Consider the following 15,979-nt stretch of genomic DNA (forward strand, 5'->3'; position numbering starts at 1 on the left):
TTTGAGGAAAAAAGCCTTACTATAGTATGTCGTTTTTTGAAGAAAAAGGCCTTACTATACTATGTCGTTTTTTTGTAGGAAAAAAAGCCTTACTATACTATGTCGTTTTTTGACGAAAAAAGCCTTACTATACTATGTCGTTTTTTGAGGAAAAAAGTTTTACTATACTATGTCGTTTTTTGAGGAAAAAAGCCTTACTATACTATGTCGTTTTTTGAGGAAAAAAGCCTTACTATACTATGTCGTTTTTTTGAGGAAAAAAGCCTTACTATACTATGTCGTTTTTTGAAGAAAAAAGCCTTACTATACTATGTCGTTTTTTGAGGAAAAAAGCCTTACTATACTATGTCGTTTTTTGAGGAAAAAAGCCTTACTATACTATGTCGTTTTTTGAGGGAAAAAGCCTTACTATACTATGTCGTTTTTTGAGGAAAAAAGCCTTACTATACTATGTCGTTTTTTGAAGAAAAAAGCCTTACTATACTATGTCGTTTTTTGAGGAAAAAAGCCTTACTATTCTATGTCGTTTTTTGAGGAAAAAAGCCTTACTATACTATGTTGATTTTTGAGGAAAAAAGCCTTACTATACTATGTCGTTTTTTGAGGAAAAAAGCCTTACTATACAATGTCGTTTTTTGAGGAAAAAAGCCTTACTATACTATGTCGTTTTTTGAGGAAAAAAGCCTTACTATACTATGTCGTTTTTTGAGGAAAAAAGCCTTACTATACTATGTCGTTTTTTGAAGAAAAAAGCCTTACTATACTATGTCGTTTTTTGAGGAAAAAAGCCTTACTATACTATGTCGTTTTTTGAGGAAAAAAGCCTTACTATACTATGTCATTTTTTGAAGAAAAAAGCCTTACTATACTATGTCGTTTTTTGAAGAAAAAAGCCTTACTATACTATGTCGTTTTTTGAGGAAAAAAGCCTTACTATACAATGTCGTTTTTTGAGGAAAAAAGCCTTACTATACTATGTCGTTTTTTGAGGAAAAAAGCCTTACTATACTATGTCGTTTTTTGAGGAAAAAAGCCTTACTATACTATGTTGTTGTTTGAAGAAAAACGCCTTACTATACTATGTCGTTTTTTGAAGGAAAAAGCCTTACTATACTATGTCGTTTTAAGAAAAAAAAGCCTTACTATACTATGTCGTTTTTGGAAGAAAAAAGCCTTACTATACTATGTCGTTTTTTTGAAGAAAAAAGCCTTACTATATTATGTCGTTTTTGGAAGAAAAAAGCCTTACTATACTATGTCGTTTTTTTGAAGAAAAAAAGCCTTACTATACTATGTCGTTTTTGGAAGAAAAAAGCCTTACTATACTATGTTGTTTTGGAGGAAAAAAGCCTTACTATACTATGTCGTTTTTTGAAGAAAAAAGCCTTACTATACTATGTCGTTTTTTGAGGAAAAAAGCCTTACTATACTATGTCGTTTTTTGAGGAAAAAAGCCTTACTATACTATGTCGTTTTTTGAAGAAAAAAGCCATACTATACTATGTCGTTTTTTGAAGAAAAAAGCCTTACTATACTATGTCGTTTTTTGAAGAAAAAAGCCTTACTATACTATGTTGTTTTTGGAGGAAAAAAGCCTTACTATACTATGTCGTTTTTTGAAGAAAAAAGCCTTACTATACTATGTCGTTTTTTTAAGGAAAAAAGCCTTACTATACTATGTCGTTTTTTGAGGAAAAAAGCCTTACTATACTATGTCGTTTTTTGAGGAAAAAAGCCTTACTATACTATGTCGTTTTTTGAAGAAAAAAGCCTTACTATACTATGTCGTTTTTTGAAGAAAAAAGCCTTACTATACTATGTCGTTTTTTGAAGGAAAAAGCCTTACTATACTATGTCGTTTTTTTGAAGAAAAAAGCCTTACTATACTGTCGTTTTTTGAGGAAAAAAGCCTTACTATACTATGTCGTTTTTTGAGGAAAAAAGCCTTACTATACTATGTCGTTTTTTGAGGAAAAAAGCCTTACTATACTATGTCGTTTTTTGAGGAAAAAAGCCTTACTATACTATGTCGTTTTTTTGAGGAAAAAAGCCTTACTATACTAAGTCGTTTTTTGAAGAAAAAAGCCTTACTATACTATGTCGTTTTTTGAGGAAAAAAGCCTTACTATACTATGTCGTTGTTTGAAGAAAAACGCCTTACTATACTATGTCGTTTTTTGAGGGAAAAAGCCTTACTATACTATGTCGATTTTTGAGGAAAAAAGCCTTACTATACTATGTCGTTTGAGGAAAAAAGCCTTACTATACTATGTCGTTTTTTGAGGAAAAAAGCCTTACTATACTATGTCGTTTTTTGAGGAAAAAAGCCTTACTATACTATGTCGTTTTTTGAAGAAAAAAGCCTTACTATACTATGTCGCTTTTTGAGGAAAAAAGCCTTACTATACAATGTCGTTTTTTTGAGGAAAAAAGCCTTACTATACTATGTCGTTTTTTGAGGAAAAAAGCCTTACTATACTATGTCGTTTTTTTAGGAAAAAAGCCTTACTATACTATGTCGTTGTTTGAAGAAAAACGCCTTACTATACTATGTCGTTTTTTGAAGGAAAAAGCCTTACTATACTATGTCGTTTTTTGAAGAAAAAAGCCTTACTATACTATGTCGTTTTTGGAAGAAAAAAGCCTTACTATACTATGTCGTTTTTTTGAAGAAAAAAGCCTTACTATACTATGTCGTTTTTGGAAGAAAAAAGCCTTACTATACTATGTCGTTTTTTTGAAGAAAAAAGCCTTACTATACTATGTCGTTTTTGGAAGAAAAAAGCCTTACTATACTATGTTGTTTTGGAGGAAAAAAGCCTTACTATACTATGTCGTTTTTTGAAGAAAAAAGCCTTACTATACTATGTCGTTTTTTGAGGAAAAAAGCCTTACTATACTATGTCGTTTTTTGAGGAAAAAAGCCTTACTATACTGTGTCGTTTTTTGAAGAAAAAAGCCATACTATACTATGTCGTTTTTTGAAGAAAAAAGCCTTACTATACTATGTCGTTTTTTGAAGAAAAAAGCCTTACTATACTATGTTGTTTTTGGAGGAAAAAAGCCTTACTATACTATGTCGTTTTTTGAAGAAAAAAGCCTTACTATACTATGTCGTTTTTTTAAGGAAAAAAGCCTTACTATACTATGTCGTTTTTTGAGGAAAAAAGCCTTACTATACTATGTCGTTTTTTGAGGAAAAAAGCCTTACTATACTATGTCGATTTTTGAGGAAAAAAGCCTTACTATACTATGTCGTTTTTTGAGGAAAAAAGCCTTACTATACTATGTCGTTTTTTGAGGAAAAAAGCCTTACTATACTATGTCGTTTTTTGAAGAAAAAAGCCTTACTATACTATGTCGTTTTTTGAAGAAAAAAGCCTTACTATACTATGTCGCTTTTTGAGGAAAAAAGCCTTACTATACAATGTCGTTTTTTTGAGGAAAAAAGCCTTACTATACTATGTCGTTTTTTGAGGAAAAAAGCCTTACTATACTATGTCGTTTTTTGAGGAAAAAAGCCTTACTATACTATGTCGTTTTTTGAAGAAAAAAGCCTTACTATACTATGTCGTTTTTTGAGGAAAAAAGCCTTACTATACTATGTTGTTTTTTGAGGAAAAAAGCCTTACTATACTATGTCGTTTTTTGAAGGGAAAAAGCCTTACTATACTAAGTCGTTTTTTGAGGAAAAAAGCCTTACTATACTATGTCGTTTTTTTGAGGAAAAAAGCCTTACTATAGTATGTCGTTTTTAGAAGAAAAAGGCCTTACTATACTATGTCGTTTTTTGAGGAAAAAAGTCTTACTATACTATGTCGTTTTTTGATGAAAAAAGCCTTACTATACTATGTCGTTTTTTGACGAAAAAAGCCTTACTATACTATGTCGTTTTTTGAAGAAAAAGGCCTTACTATACTATGTCGTTTTTTGAGGAAAAAAGCCTTACTATACCATGTCGTTTTTTTAGGAAAAAGTCTTACTATACTATGTCGTTTTTTGATGAAAAAAGCCTTACTATACTATGTCGTTTTTTGAAGAAAAAAGCCTTACTATACTATGTCGTTTTTTGAAGGAAAAAAGCTTTACTATACCATGTCGTTTTTTGAGGAAAAAAGCCTTACTATACTATGTCGTTTTTTGAAGGGAAAAAGCCTTACTATACTAAGTCGTCTTTTGAGGAAAAAAGCCTTACTATACTATGTCGTTTTTTTTTAGGAAAAAAGCCTTACTATACTATGTCGTTTTTTGAGGAAAAAAGTCTTACTATACTATGTCGTTTTTTGATGAAAAAAGCCTTACTATACAATGTCGTTTTTTGAAGAAAAAAGCCTTACTATACTATGTCGCTTTTTGAGGAAAAAAGCCTTACTATACAATGTCGTTTTTTTTAGGAAAAAAGCCTTACTATACTATGTCGTTTTTTGAGGAAAAAAGCCTTACTATACTATGTCGTTTTTTGAGGAAAAAAGCCTTACTATACTATGTCGTTTTTTGAAGAAAAAAGCCTTACTATACTATGTCGTTTTTTGAGGAAAAAAGCCTTACTATACTATGTTGTTTTTTGAGGAAAAAAGCCTTACTATACTATGTCGTTTTTTGAAGGGAAAAAGCCTTACTATACTATGTCGTTTTTTGAGGAAAAAAGCCTTACTATACTATGTCGTTTTTTTGAGGAAAAAAGCCTTACTATAGTATGTCGTTTTTAGAAGAAAAAGGCCTTACTATACTATGTCGTTTTTTGAGGAAAAAAGTCTTACTATACTATGTCGTTTTTTGATGAAAAAAGCCTTACTATACTATGTCGTTTTTTGAGGAAAAAAGCCTTACTATACTATGTCGTTTTTTGAGGGAAAAAGCCTTACTATACTATGTCGTTTTTTGAGGAAAAAAGCCTTACTATACTATGTCGTTTTTTGAGGAAAAAAGCCTTACTATTCTATGTCGTTTTTTGAGGAAAAAAGCCTTACTATACTGTCGTTTTTTGAGGAAAAAAGCCTTACTATACTATGTCGTTTTTTGAGGAAAAAAGCCTTACTATACTATGTCGTTTTTTGAAGAAAAAAGCCTTACTATACTATGTCGTTTTTTGAAGAAAAAAGCCTTACTATACTATGTCGTTTTTTGAGGAAAAAAGCCTTACTATACAATGTCGTTTTTTGAGGAAAAAAGCCTTACTATACTATGTCGTTTTTTGAGGAAAAAAGCCTTACTATACAATGTCGTTTTTTGAGGAAAAAAGCCTTACTATACTATGTCGTTTTTTGAGGAAAAAAGCCTTACTATACTATGTCGTTTTTTGAGGAAAAAAGCCTTACTATACTATGTCGTTTTTTGAAGAAAAAAAGCCTTACTATACTATGTCGTTTTTTGAGGAAAAAAGCCTTACTATACTATGTCGTTTTTTGAGGAAAAAAGCCTTACTATACTATGTTGTTTTTTGAGGAAAAAAGCCTTACTATACTATGTCGTTTTTTGAGGAAAAAAGCCTTACTATACTATGTCGTTGTTTGAGGAAAAACGCCTTACTATACTATGTCGTTTTTTGAAGGAAAAAGCCTTACTATACTATGTCGTTTTTTGAAGAAAAAAGCCTTACTATACTATGTCGTTTTTGGAAGAAAAAAGCCTTACTATACTATGTCGTTTTTTTGAAGAAAAAAGCCTTACTATACTATGTCGTTTTTGGAAGAAAAAAGCCTTACTATACTATGTCGTTTTTTTGAAGAAAAAAGCCTTACTATACTATGTCGTTTTTGGAAGAAAAAAGCCTTACTATACTATGTTGTTTTGGAGGAAAAAAGCCTTACTATACTATGTCGTTTTTTGAAGAAAAAAGCCCTACTATACTATGTCGTTTTTTGAGGAAAAAAGCCTTACTATACTATGTCGTTTTTTGAGGAAAAAAGCCTTACTATACTATGTCGTTTTTTGAAGAAAAAAGCCATACTATACTATGTCGTTTTTTGAAGAAAAAAGCCTTACTATACTATGTCGTTTTTTGAAGAAAAAAGCCTTACTATTCTATGTTGTTTTTGGAGGAAAAAAGCCTTACTATACTATGTCGTTTTTTGAAGAAAAAAGCCTTACTATACTATGTCATTTTTTTAAGGAAAAAAGCCTTACTATACTATGTCGTTTTTTGAGGAAAAAAGCCTTACTATACTATGTCGTTTTTTGAGGAAAAAAGCCTTACTATACTATGTCGTTTTTTGAAGAAAAAAGCCTTACTATACTATGTCGTTGTTTGAAGAAAAACGCCTTACTATACTATGTCGTTTTTTGAGGGAAAAAGCCTTACCATACTATGTCGATTTTTGAGGAAAAAAGCCTTACTATACTATGTCGTTTTTTGAGGAAAAAAGCCTTACTATACTATGTCGTTTTTTGAGGAAAAAAGCCTTACTATACTATGTCGTTTTTTGAAGAAAAAAGCCTTACTATACTATGTCGTTTTTTGAAGAAAAAAGCCTTACTATACTATGTCGCTTTTTGAGGAAAAAAGCCTTACTATACAATGTCGTTTTTTTGAGGAAAAAAGCCTTACTATACTATGTCGTTTTTTGAGGAAAAAAGCCTTACTATACTATGTCGTTTTTTGAGGAAAAAAGCCTTACTATACTATGTTGTTTTTTGAAGAAAAAAGCCTTACTATACTATGTCGTTTTTTGAGGAAAAAAGCCTTACTATACTATGTTGTTTTTTGAGGAAAAAAGCCTTACTATACTATGTCGTTTTTTGAGGAAAAAAGCCTTACTATACAATGTCGTTTTTTGAAGAAAAAAGTCTTACTATACTATGTCGTTTTTTGAGGAAAAAAGCCTTACTATACTATGTCGTTTTTTGAAGAAAAAAGCCTTACTATACTATGTCGTTTTTTGAGGAAAAAAGCCTTACTATTCTATGTCGTTTTTTGAGGAAAAAAGCCTTACTATACTATGTTGATTTTTGAGGAAAAAAGCCTTACTATACTATGTCGTTTTTTGAGGAAAAAAGCCTTACTATACTATGTCGTTTTTTGAGGAAAAAAGCCTTACTATACTATGTCGTTTTTTGAAAAAAAAGCCTTACTATACTATGTCGTTTTTTGAAGAAAAAAGCCTTACTATACTATGTCGTTTTTTGAGGAAAAAAGCCTTACTATACAATGTCGTTTTTTGAGGAAAAAAGCCTTACTATACTATGTCGTTTTTTGAGGAAAAAAGCCTTACTATACAATGTCGTTTTTTGAGGAAAAAAGCCTTACTATACTATGTCGTTTTTTGAGGAAAAAAGCCTTACTATACTATGTCGTTTTTTGAGGAAAAAAGCCTTACTATACTATGTCGTTTTTTGAAGAAAAAAGCCTTACTATACTATGTCGTTTTTTGAGGAAAAAAGCCTTACTATACTATGTCGTTTTTTGAGGAAAAAAGCCTTACTATACTATGTTGTTTTTTGAGGAAAAAAGCCTTACTATACTATGTCGTTTTTGGAAGAAAAAAGCCTTACTATACTATGTCGTTTTTTTGAAGAAAAAAGCCTTACTATACTATGTCGTTTTTGGAAGAAAAAAGCCTTACTATACTATGTTGTTTTGGAGGAAAAAAGCCTTACTATACTATGTCGTTTTTTGAAGAAAAAAGCCTTACTATACTATGTCGTTTTTTGAGGAAAAAAGCCTTACTATACTATGTCGTTTTTTGAGGAAAAAAGCCTTACTATACTATGTCGTTTTTTGAAGAAAAAAGCCATACTATACTATGTCGTTTTTTGAAGAAAAAAGCCTTACTATACTATGTCGTTTTTTGAAGAAAAAAGCCTTACTATACTATGTTGTTTTTGGAGGAAAAAAGCCTTACTATACTATGTCGTTTTTTGAAGAAAAAAGCCTTACTATACTATGTCGTTTTTTTAAGGAAAAAAGCCTTACTATACTATGTCGTTTTTTGAGGAAAAAAGCCTTACTATACTATGTCGTTTTTTGAGGAAAAAAGCCTTACTATACTATGTCGTTTTTTGAAGAAAAAAGCCTTACTATACTATGTCGTTGTTTGAAGAAAAACGCCTTACTATACTATGTCGTTTTTTGAGGGAAAAAGCCTTACCATACTATGTCGATTTTTGAGGAAAAAAGCCTTACTATACTATGTCGTTTTTTGAGGAAAAAAGCCTTACTATACTATGTCGTTTTTTGAGGAAAAAAGCCTTACTATACTATGTCGTTTTTTGAAGAAAAAAGCCTTACTATACTATGTCGTTTTTTGAAGAAAAAAGCCTTACTATACTATGTCGCTTTTTGAGGAAAAAAGCCTTACTATACAATGTCGTTTTTTTGAGGAAAAAAGCCTTACTATACTATGTCGTTTTTTGAGGAAAAAAGCCTTACTATACTATGTCGTTTTTTGAGGAAAAAAGCCTTACTATACTATGTCGTTTTTTGAAGAAAAAAGCCTTACTATACTATGTCGTTTTTTGAGGAAAAAAGCCTTACTATACTATGTTGTTTTTTGAGGAAAAAAGCCTTACTATACTATGTCGTTTTTTGAAGGGAAAAAGCCTTACTATACTAAGTCGTTTTTTGAGGAAAAAAGCCTTACTATACTATGTCGTTTTTTTGAGGAAAAAAGCCTTACTATAGTATGTCGTTTTTAGAAGAAAAAGGCCTTACTATACTATGTCGTTTTTTGAGGAAAAAAGTCTTACTATATTATGTCGTTTTTTGATGAAAAAAGCCTTACTATACTATGTCGTTTTTTGAAGAAAAAAGCCTTACTATACTATGTCGTTTTTTGAGGAAAAAAGTCTTACTATATTATGTCGTTTTTTGATGAAAAAAGCCTTACTATACTATGTCGTTTTTTGAAGAAAAAAGCCTTACTATACTATGTCGTTTTTTGAAGAAAAAGGCCTTACTATACTATGTCGTTTTTTGAGGAAAAAAGCCTTACTATACCATGTCGTTTTTTTTAGGAAAAAGTCTTACTATACTATGTCGTTTTTTGATGAAAAAAGCCTTACTATACTATGTCGTTTTTTGAAGAAAAAAGCCTTACTATACTGTCGTTTTTTGAAGGAAAAAAGCTTTACTATACCATGTCGTTTTTTGAGGAAAAAAGCCTTACTATACTATGTCGTTTTTTGAAGGAAAAAAGCCTTACTATACTATGTCGTTTTTTTGAGGAAAAAAGCCTTACTATACTATGTCGTTTTTTGAGGAAAAAAGTCTTACTATACTATGTCGTTTTTTGATGAAAAAAGCCTTACTATACAATGTCGTTTTTTGAAGAAAAAAGCCTTACTATACTATGTCGCTTTTTGAGGAAAAAAGCCTTACTATACAATGTCGTTTTTTTTAGGAAAAAAGCCTTACTATACTATGTCGTTTTTTGAGGAAAAAAGCCTTACTATACTATGTCGTTTTTTGAAGAAAAAAGCCTTACTATACTATGTCGTTTTTTGAGGAAAAAAGCCTTACTATACTATGTTGTTTTTTGAGGAAAAAAGCCTTACTATACTATGTCGTTTTTTGAGGAAAAAAGCCTTACTATACTATGTCGTTTTTTGAAGGGAAAAAGCCTTACTATACTATGTCGTTTTTTGAGGAAAAAAGCCTTACTATACTATGTCGTTTTTTTGAGGAAAAAAGCCTTACTATAGTATGTCGTTTTTAGAAGAAAAAGGCCTTACTATACTATGTCGTTTTTTGAGGAAAAAAGTCTTACTATACTATGTCGTTTTTTGATGAAAAAAGCCTTACTATACTATGTCGTTTTTTGAGGAAAAAAGCCTTACTATACCATGTCGTTTTTTGAGGAAAAAGTCTTACTATACTATGTCGTTTTTTGATGAAAAAAGCCTTACTATACAATGTCGTTTTTTGAAGAAAAAAGCCTTACTATACTATGTCGCTTTTTGAGGAAAAAAGCCTTACTATACAATGTCGTTTTTTTTAGGAAAAAAGCCTTACTATACTATGTCGTTTTTTGAGGAAAAAAGCCTTACTATACTATGTCGTTTTTTGAAGAAAAAAGCCTTACTATACTATGTCGTTTTTTGAGGAAAAAAGCCTTACTATACTATGTTGTTTTTTGAGGAAAAAAGCCTTACTATACTATGTCGTTTTTTGAAGGGAAAAAGCCTTACTATACTATGTCGTTTTTTGAGGAAAAAAGCCTTACTATACTATGTCGTTTTTTTGAGGAAAAAAGCCTTACTATAGTATGTCGTTTTTAGAAGAAAAAGGCCTAACTATACTATGTCGTTTTTTGAGGAAAAAAGTCTTACTATACTATGTCGTTTTTTGATGAAAAAAGCCTTACTATACTATGTCGTTTTTTGAGGAAAAAAGCCTTACTATACCATGTCGTTTTTTGAGGAAAAAGTCTTACTATACTATGTCGTTTTTTGATGAAAAAAGCCTTACTATACTATGTCGTTTTTTGAAGAAAAAAGCCTTACTATACTATGTCGTTTTTTGAGGAAAAAAGCCTTACTATACTATGTCGTTTTTTGAAGAAAAAAGCCTTACTATACTATGTCGTTTTTTGAAGGAAAAAAGCTTTACTATACCATGTCGTTTTTTGAGGAAAAAAGCCTTACTATACTATGTCGTTTTTTGAAGGGAAAAAGCCTTACTATACTAAGTCGTCTTTTGAGGAAAAAAGCCTTACTATACTATGTCGTTTTTTTGAGGAAAAAAGCCTTACTATACTATGTCGTTTTTTGAGGAAAAAAGCCTTACTATACAATGTCGTTTTTTGAAGAAAAAAGCCTTACTATACTATGTCGCTTTTTGAGGAAAAAAGCCTTACTATACTATGTCGTTTTTTGAGGAAAAAAGCCTTACTATACTAGGTAATTTTTTGAAGAAAAAATCCTTACTATACTATGTCGTTTTTTACGAAATAAAGCCTTACTATACTGTGTCGTTTTTAACGAAAAAATCCTAACTATACTATGTCGGTTTTTTTTTTGAAAAAAGCCTTACTATACTGTCCTTTTTTTTAAAGAAAAAAAGCCTTACTATACTATATCGTTTTTTTACGAAAAAAAGCCATAACTTAGTATGTCGTTTTTTTTAAAGAAAGAAACCTTACTATACTATGTCGTTTTTTTTAATTTAAAAAAGCCATAACTTAGTATGTCGTTTTTTTTAAAGAAAGAAACCTTACTATACTATGTCGTTTTATTTTAAAAGCCTTACTATACTATGTCATGTTTTAAAGAAAAAAAGCCTTACTATACATGGTCTTTTTTTAAGAAGATAGCCTTACTATACATGGTCATTTTTTTAAAGAAAAAAGCCTTACCGTAGGATGGCCCGGCAGATGAGTGGTTAGCGCGTCGGCCTCACAGTGGGGGTCCTGGTTTCAAATGGTTCACCTGTGTGGAGTTTGCGAAAAAAAAGCCTTACTATACATGGTCTTTTTTTAAGAAAATAGCCTTACTATACATGGTCGCTTTTTTAAAGGAAAAGAGCCTTACTATACATGGTCATTTTTAATGAAAAAAGCCTTACTATACATGGTCTTTTTTTTTTTTACAAAAAAGTCTTACTATACATGGTCATTTACAAAAAAAGCCTTACTATACATGGTCATTTACAAAAAAAAGCCTTACTATACGTGGTCATTTTTTAAAAAAAGCCTTACTATACATGGTCATTTTTTTAAAGAAAAAAGCCTTACCGTAGGATGGCCCGGCAGATGAGTGGTTAGCGCGTCGGCCTCACAGTGGGGGTCCTGGTTTCAAATGGTTCACCTGTGTGGAGTTTGCGAAAAAAAAGCCTTACTATACATGGTCTTTTTTTAAGAAAATAGCCTTACTATACATGGTCGCTTTTTTAAAGGAAAAGAGCCTTACTATACATGGTCATTTTTAATGAAAAAAGCCTTACTATACATGGTCTTTTTTTTTTTTACAAAAAAGTCTTACTATACATGGTCATTTACAAAAAAAGCCTTACTATACATGGTCATTTACAAAAAAAAGCCTTACTATACGTGGTCATTTTTTAAAAAAAGCCTTACTATACATGGTCATTTTTTTAAAGAAAAAAGCCTTACCGTAGGATGGCCCGGCAGATGAGTGGTTAGCGCGTCGGCCTCACAGTGGGGGTCCTGGTTTCAAATGGTTCACCTGTGTGGAGTTTGCGAAAAAAAAGCCTTACTATACATGGTCTTTTTTTAAGAAAATAGCCTTACTATACATGGTTGCTTTTTTAAAGGAAAAAAGCCTTACTATACGTGGTAATTTTTTTTAACAAAAAGAGCCTTACTATACATGGTCATTTTTTTTGTTACAAAAAAGCCTTACTATAAATGGTCATTTTCTTAAGAAAAAAGCCTTACTATACATGGTCATATTTAAAAGAAAAAAGCCTTACTAAACATTGTCATTTAAAAAAAAACCTTACTAGCCCTTACACTATAACCCTTACTTATCTTTTCACTCCTACAACATTCTATGAAGAGCAAAGAGAGTTTATGTACACCAAAATAGTCAAATAAGTAAATAGGCCTGACTTCATCTTTAACGATATTTTCCAAACTGGGCACAGTTCGGACCCCCCACCCGCCTAACTCTGGTTTTCCCCGTTCCTCATTTACAGGTTGAAGCCACCATGTCCAGGCTACCAAAAGTCTCCCTGACAGTGGCCATGTGCACGCTGCTGTTGCTCGCCACGCTGACCCCCAGCTCGGAGGCCCGGCGCGGCGGAGGCTTCAGGGGCGGTTGGGGCGGGGGCAGGCCGGCTTACGGCGGGGGCAGGCCGGCTTACGGCGGGGGCAGGCCGGCATACGGCGGCGGCCCCAGCGCGGGCAAGGTGGCCGGCGCGGCCGCGGCGGGGGCCATCGGCGGAGCCATGCTGGGCTCGGCCTTGAGCCGCCCCGCCTACGGAGGCTACGGCTACGGAGGCTACGGCGGCGGCTTCGGGGGAGGTTACGGAGGCGGCTACCCCGGAGGTTACGGCTACCCGCGCTACGGCGGGGGCTACCGCGCCGCCGGCGGGCCCGCGTACGAGCCGGAGGGCTCCGGAGACATGGAGTTCCTGACCGGGGCGTCCAGCGGGCCCGTCTACAACAGCATCGTGGTGGTGGTGGGCTCGCTTGTCGCTCTCCTGCTGCCGCTCGTGTGAAGTGACTGAGGGGAAGTCGGTCGGGGAGGGGCTTGGGGGACTCCAACGGGCTCCCCATCGTATCTTGGGAGTCCGTTCCCTCCGTAGTCATGCAAATTGTGGCTTTTGGGTCAGACAAAGGCTGCTGAACTAGTTTACAACTTGCTCAAATCTTGGACTTTTCCCTAAACTCTTCACCGGTCTCTGGGCAAGAGCGACACGGTACGGCCACCCATGTCCCAATGCTGCTTTTAAAAAAATATCTTTTATCGGGACCAATCCGACGCCATGTTTTTTGCATCCGGTGGTAAAGAAAAAAAGCAAAAATAGGGGTAAAGCCCTGGTGTATTTTCTTCCGAAATAAAGGACAAGAAAAAAGGACCACGTGCCATTGTGTTTGTTTTTCCTAGCTGCTTCAGAATGATGTGGAAGTCGTGAATATTGAACAGTTCCATGAAAATAATTTGATCATTGAAATATTTGCCCCTCTTCAATTTGCATGGTCATGCAAATCCTCCAAATCGTGGCCACCAATGGCAGTCCGTGCCCATCGTTGTTAGAATACCGGGAACTTCAAAGACGAGGCGGTCCGGCATAAAAAGTCGGGGCGGCGGACACACGAGTTAGCTTTGGCGTCAAGACGCGAATGCTGAGAGACAGACCCATTGGCTCCACAGGATCACCAACGGCAGTCAACAAAGACAAAGACATCTTTATACTCAGGTAAGAGTAGCACTAGTCCCAAATAATATGGATTACGTTTTCCGGACTGCTTAATCTCACAAGGGTCAAATCTTCTCATTCCAACCGGAATAACATCTGTCCTTTTTTTCGTTGCAGGTCAAGCCATCACGACGAGCATGCTCGCAAAGATCGTCCAGGCGTTGGCCGTGTCCACGCTCCTCTTGGCCGCGCTCCCCCCCGGCGCCGAGGCCTGCATAGTGCCACCAAAAATCCACTTATTTCCGGGTTCTAGGATCAACATCTTGCCGGGTTATAAGATCCAATTTGGTGGCAGTGAGGAGTCGCCGCCGGCGACCGACACCGGGGAACAATAACCACGGGCAACTTGAAAAATGCAACAATAAAGTTCCCTGCATGAAAGAACCGACTTTGCGCTCTCTCTTTTCAATATGAAAAATCTTCATTCATGAGCCAAGGCCAGGCTAATGTGAATGGGATGCCAGCCTATTGGGCTAGGTGGGGGATGTCGCATCACTATGAAATGGTGTTAAGCGAGACGCAAAATTCATCCGAGCCTCCTCATTTCTCCATTTTTGTAAAAATAAATCAAATCAAATAATCTCCCTCTGTTGCTGACACTTTGAGAATGCATAAGCAAAATGCCCCGCCCCTTACTCACCGCTCATCCGGGCTGTTCTCCATCTTGAACTCAAACTTGTTGAGGACAACTGTCAGTCCGTGCGCCGTGGTCATGCCAATGTTTGTCGCCGATCTAAAGGCCGCCGTCGCAGCTGTGGCCGCCTGGAAAAGCAGAGATCAACGAGGTTGGTGGTCATTGCATACCTGGCAACCTCAGCTAATTGCTCCCCTTATTAATGATTGCAATTCCCCGTGTTAAGAGATGATAAAAGTTACAAACAACGCGGCACATATATCCTCAGATAGGGCGCACTTAAAAGTTTAAAAGTTTTCCCCAAAGTGAACGGCGTGCCCAATCCGTCGGCGCCCCTTTTGTATGCACTAAATTCAAGATTCTGTAGTGAATAAAGTTCAATCTGCCGTATTCATTCGAGTATAACGTGCAAAATTTTGTACCCAAAAACTGAAGCTAAGTTCGGGTGCATTAAAACTGCACTCCCGTCTTTGTCCGCCAGACGGGGCGCGAGAGCCACTTGAACCCAGGACCCCAGAGCTGTGAGGCCGACGTGCTAACCACTTGCGCCACCGGGCGTGTTTTTTTTTTTTTCGAGCCTCCTCATTTCTGGATGTTAGTCAAAATAAAGAAATAAAATTCCCCTCCCCTCAAAAGTAAACGTGATCACATGGCATGGCGTTTGTGTTTGTTTTTGGTGGCTGCTTCATGATGTGGAACTTGTGACTGTCCTCCTAATGAACATTCTAATGAGAAGAGCTAATATTTGCTCCCGTTTGAAATGCAAATTCCTCAAAAAAGCAGCCGCCACTGGCAGTCCACATCAATATTTGAATATTGGGCGCTTAAAAGCATCGACACAAGGCGCTCCGGACATATTGCCACGCCATTCTTGACTCTGCCGTCAAGCTGAGAGACCGATACAGCGATCCAGCGACCCACGGTAAGCTAAAATCTTCTTACTCAGCTAAGCGTAGCGCTACTTCCAAAACGCTACGCCAATCATTCATTGCCCGCTTAAGGGTTGCATGGGGTGCTGGAATGGAGTGGGTTCGCCAGCCCATAGCACGGCATCATGCTACTCAAGTGCTTTTACTACTTTAATCTCTAATTAGCATGGGATAGCTTCATTTATGTATAACATCATCTACATGAACTTTTGTTATTCCCCTATCACTTAGTACACGAGGACCCGAGGTCTGTCCCAAAATGGCCGAAAATCTTCTCATTCAAAATGGAATAATATATCCGTGGCATTTTTTGTTGCAGGTTAATCCATCATGAACATGCTTGTGAAAGTCACCCTGACCCTGGCCATGTGCACGCTCCTCTTGGCCACGCTCCCCCCCGGCGCCGAGGCTTGCGTACCCGTGCCAACTATCAACATCTCGCCGAGTTCCAGCCTCGAAGGGGGTGCCAGTCTGGAATCGGCGCCGGCCATCTCCGGGCTGACCGACGCCGGGGAAAAGTAACCGCGGGAATTGTGAAAATGCAACAATAAAGTTCCCTGCATGAAAGAACTGACTTTGCGCTCTCTCTTTTCAATA

At 35.4% G+C, this 15,979-nt stretch overlaps 1 protein-coding gene and 2 long non-coding RNA genes across 5 annotated transcripts in view; 2 read left to right on the plus strand and 1 right to left on the minus strand.

The window, feature by feature from the left end:
* The window catches only part of LOC144074670 (uncharacterized), a 16,322-nt gene extending 2,845 nt beyond the window's left edge, over nucleotides 1-13,477 (plus strand). Inside the window, exon 2 of the mRNA XM_077601217.1 lies at nucleotides 12,593-13,477. Coding sequence (XP_077457343.1) covers nucleotides 12,605-13,117 — 513 coding nt within the window. The 5' untranslated portion in view covers nucleotides 12,593-12,604 and the 3' untranslated portion in view covers nucleotides 13,118-13,477. The remainder of the gene's footprint in view (nucleotides 1-12,592) is intronic.
* The window catches only part of LOC144074671 (uncharacterized), a 33,002-nt gene that overhangs the window by 7,286 nt on the left and 9,737 nt on the right, over nucleotides 1-15,979 (minus strand). Inside the window, exons 4-7 of one of the 3 annotated variants that reach the window (XR_013300350.1) lie at nucleotides 14,460-14,581; nucleotides 12,048-12,120; nucleotides 11,670-11,742; nucleotides 11,292-11,364 (exon numbers count right to left, since the gene is read on the minus strand). This is a non-coding gene — a long non-coding RNA (uncharacterized LOC144074671). The remainder of the gene's footprint in view (nucleotides 1-11,291; nucleotides 11,365-11,669; nucleotides 11,743-12,047; nucleotides 12,121-14,459; nucleotides 14,582-15,979) is intronic. The other 2 variants (XR_013300351.1, XR_013300349.1) reach the window with 2 other exon arrangements.
* LOC144075014 (uncharacterized) lies at nucleotides 15,165-15,956 on the plus strand. Its single transcript, XR_013300442.1, has 2 exons — nucleotides 15,165-15,375; nucleotides 15,702-15,956. It is a non-coding gene; the product is annotated as an uncharacterized LOC144075014 (long non-coding RNA).

Source organism: Stigmatopora argus, chromosome 5, assembly GCF_051989625.1.
Source record: "Stigmatopora argus isolate UIUO_Sarg chromosome 5, RoL_Sarg_1.0, whole genome shotgun sequence".
Lineage (NCBI taxonomy): Eukaryota > Metazoa > Chordata > Actinopteri > Syngnathiformes > Syngnathidae > Stigmatopora > Stigmatopora argus.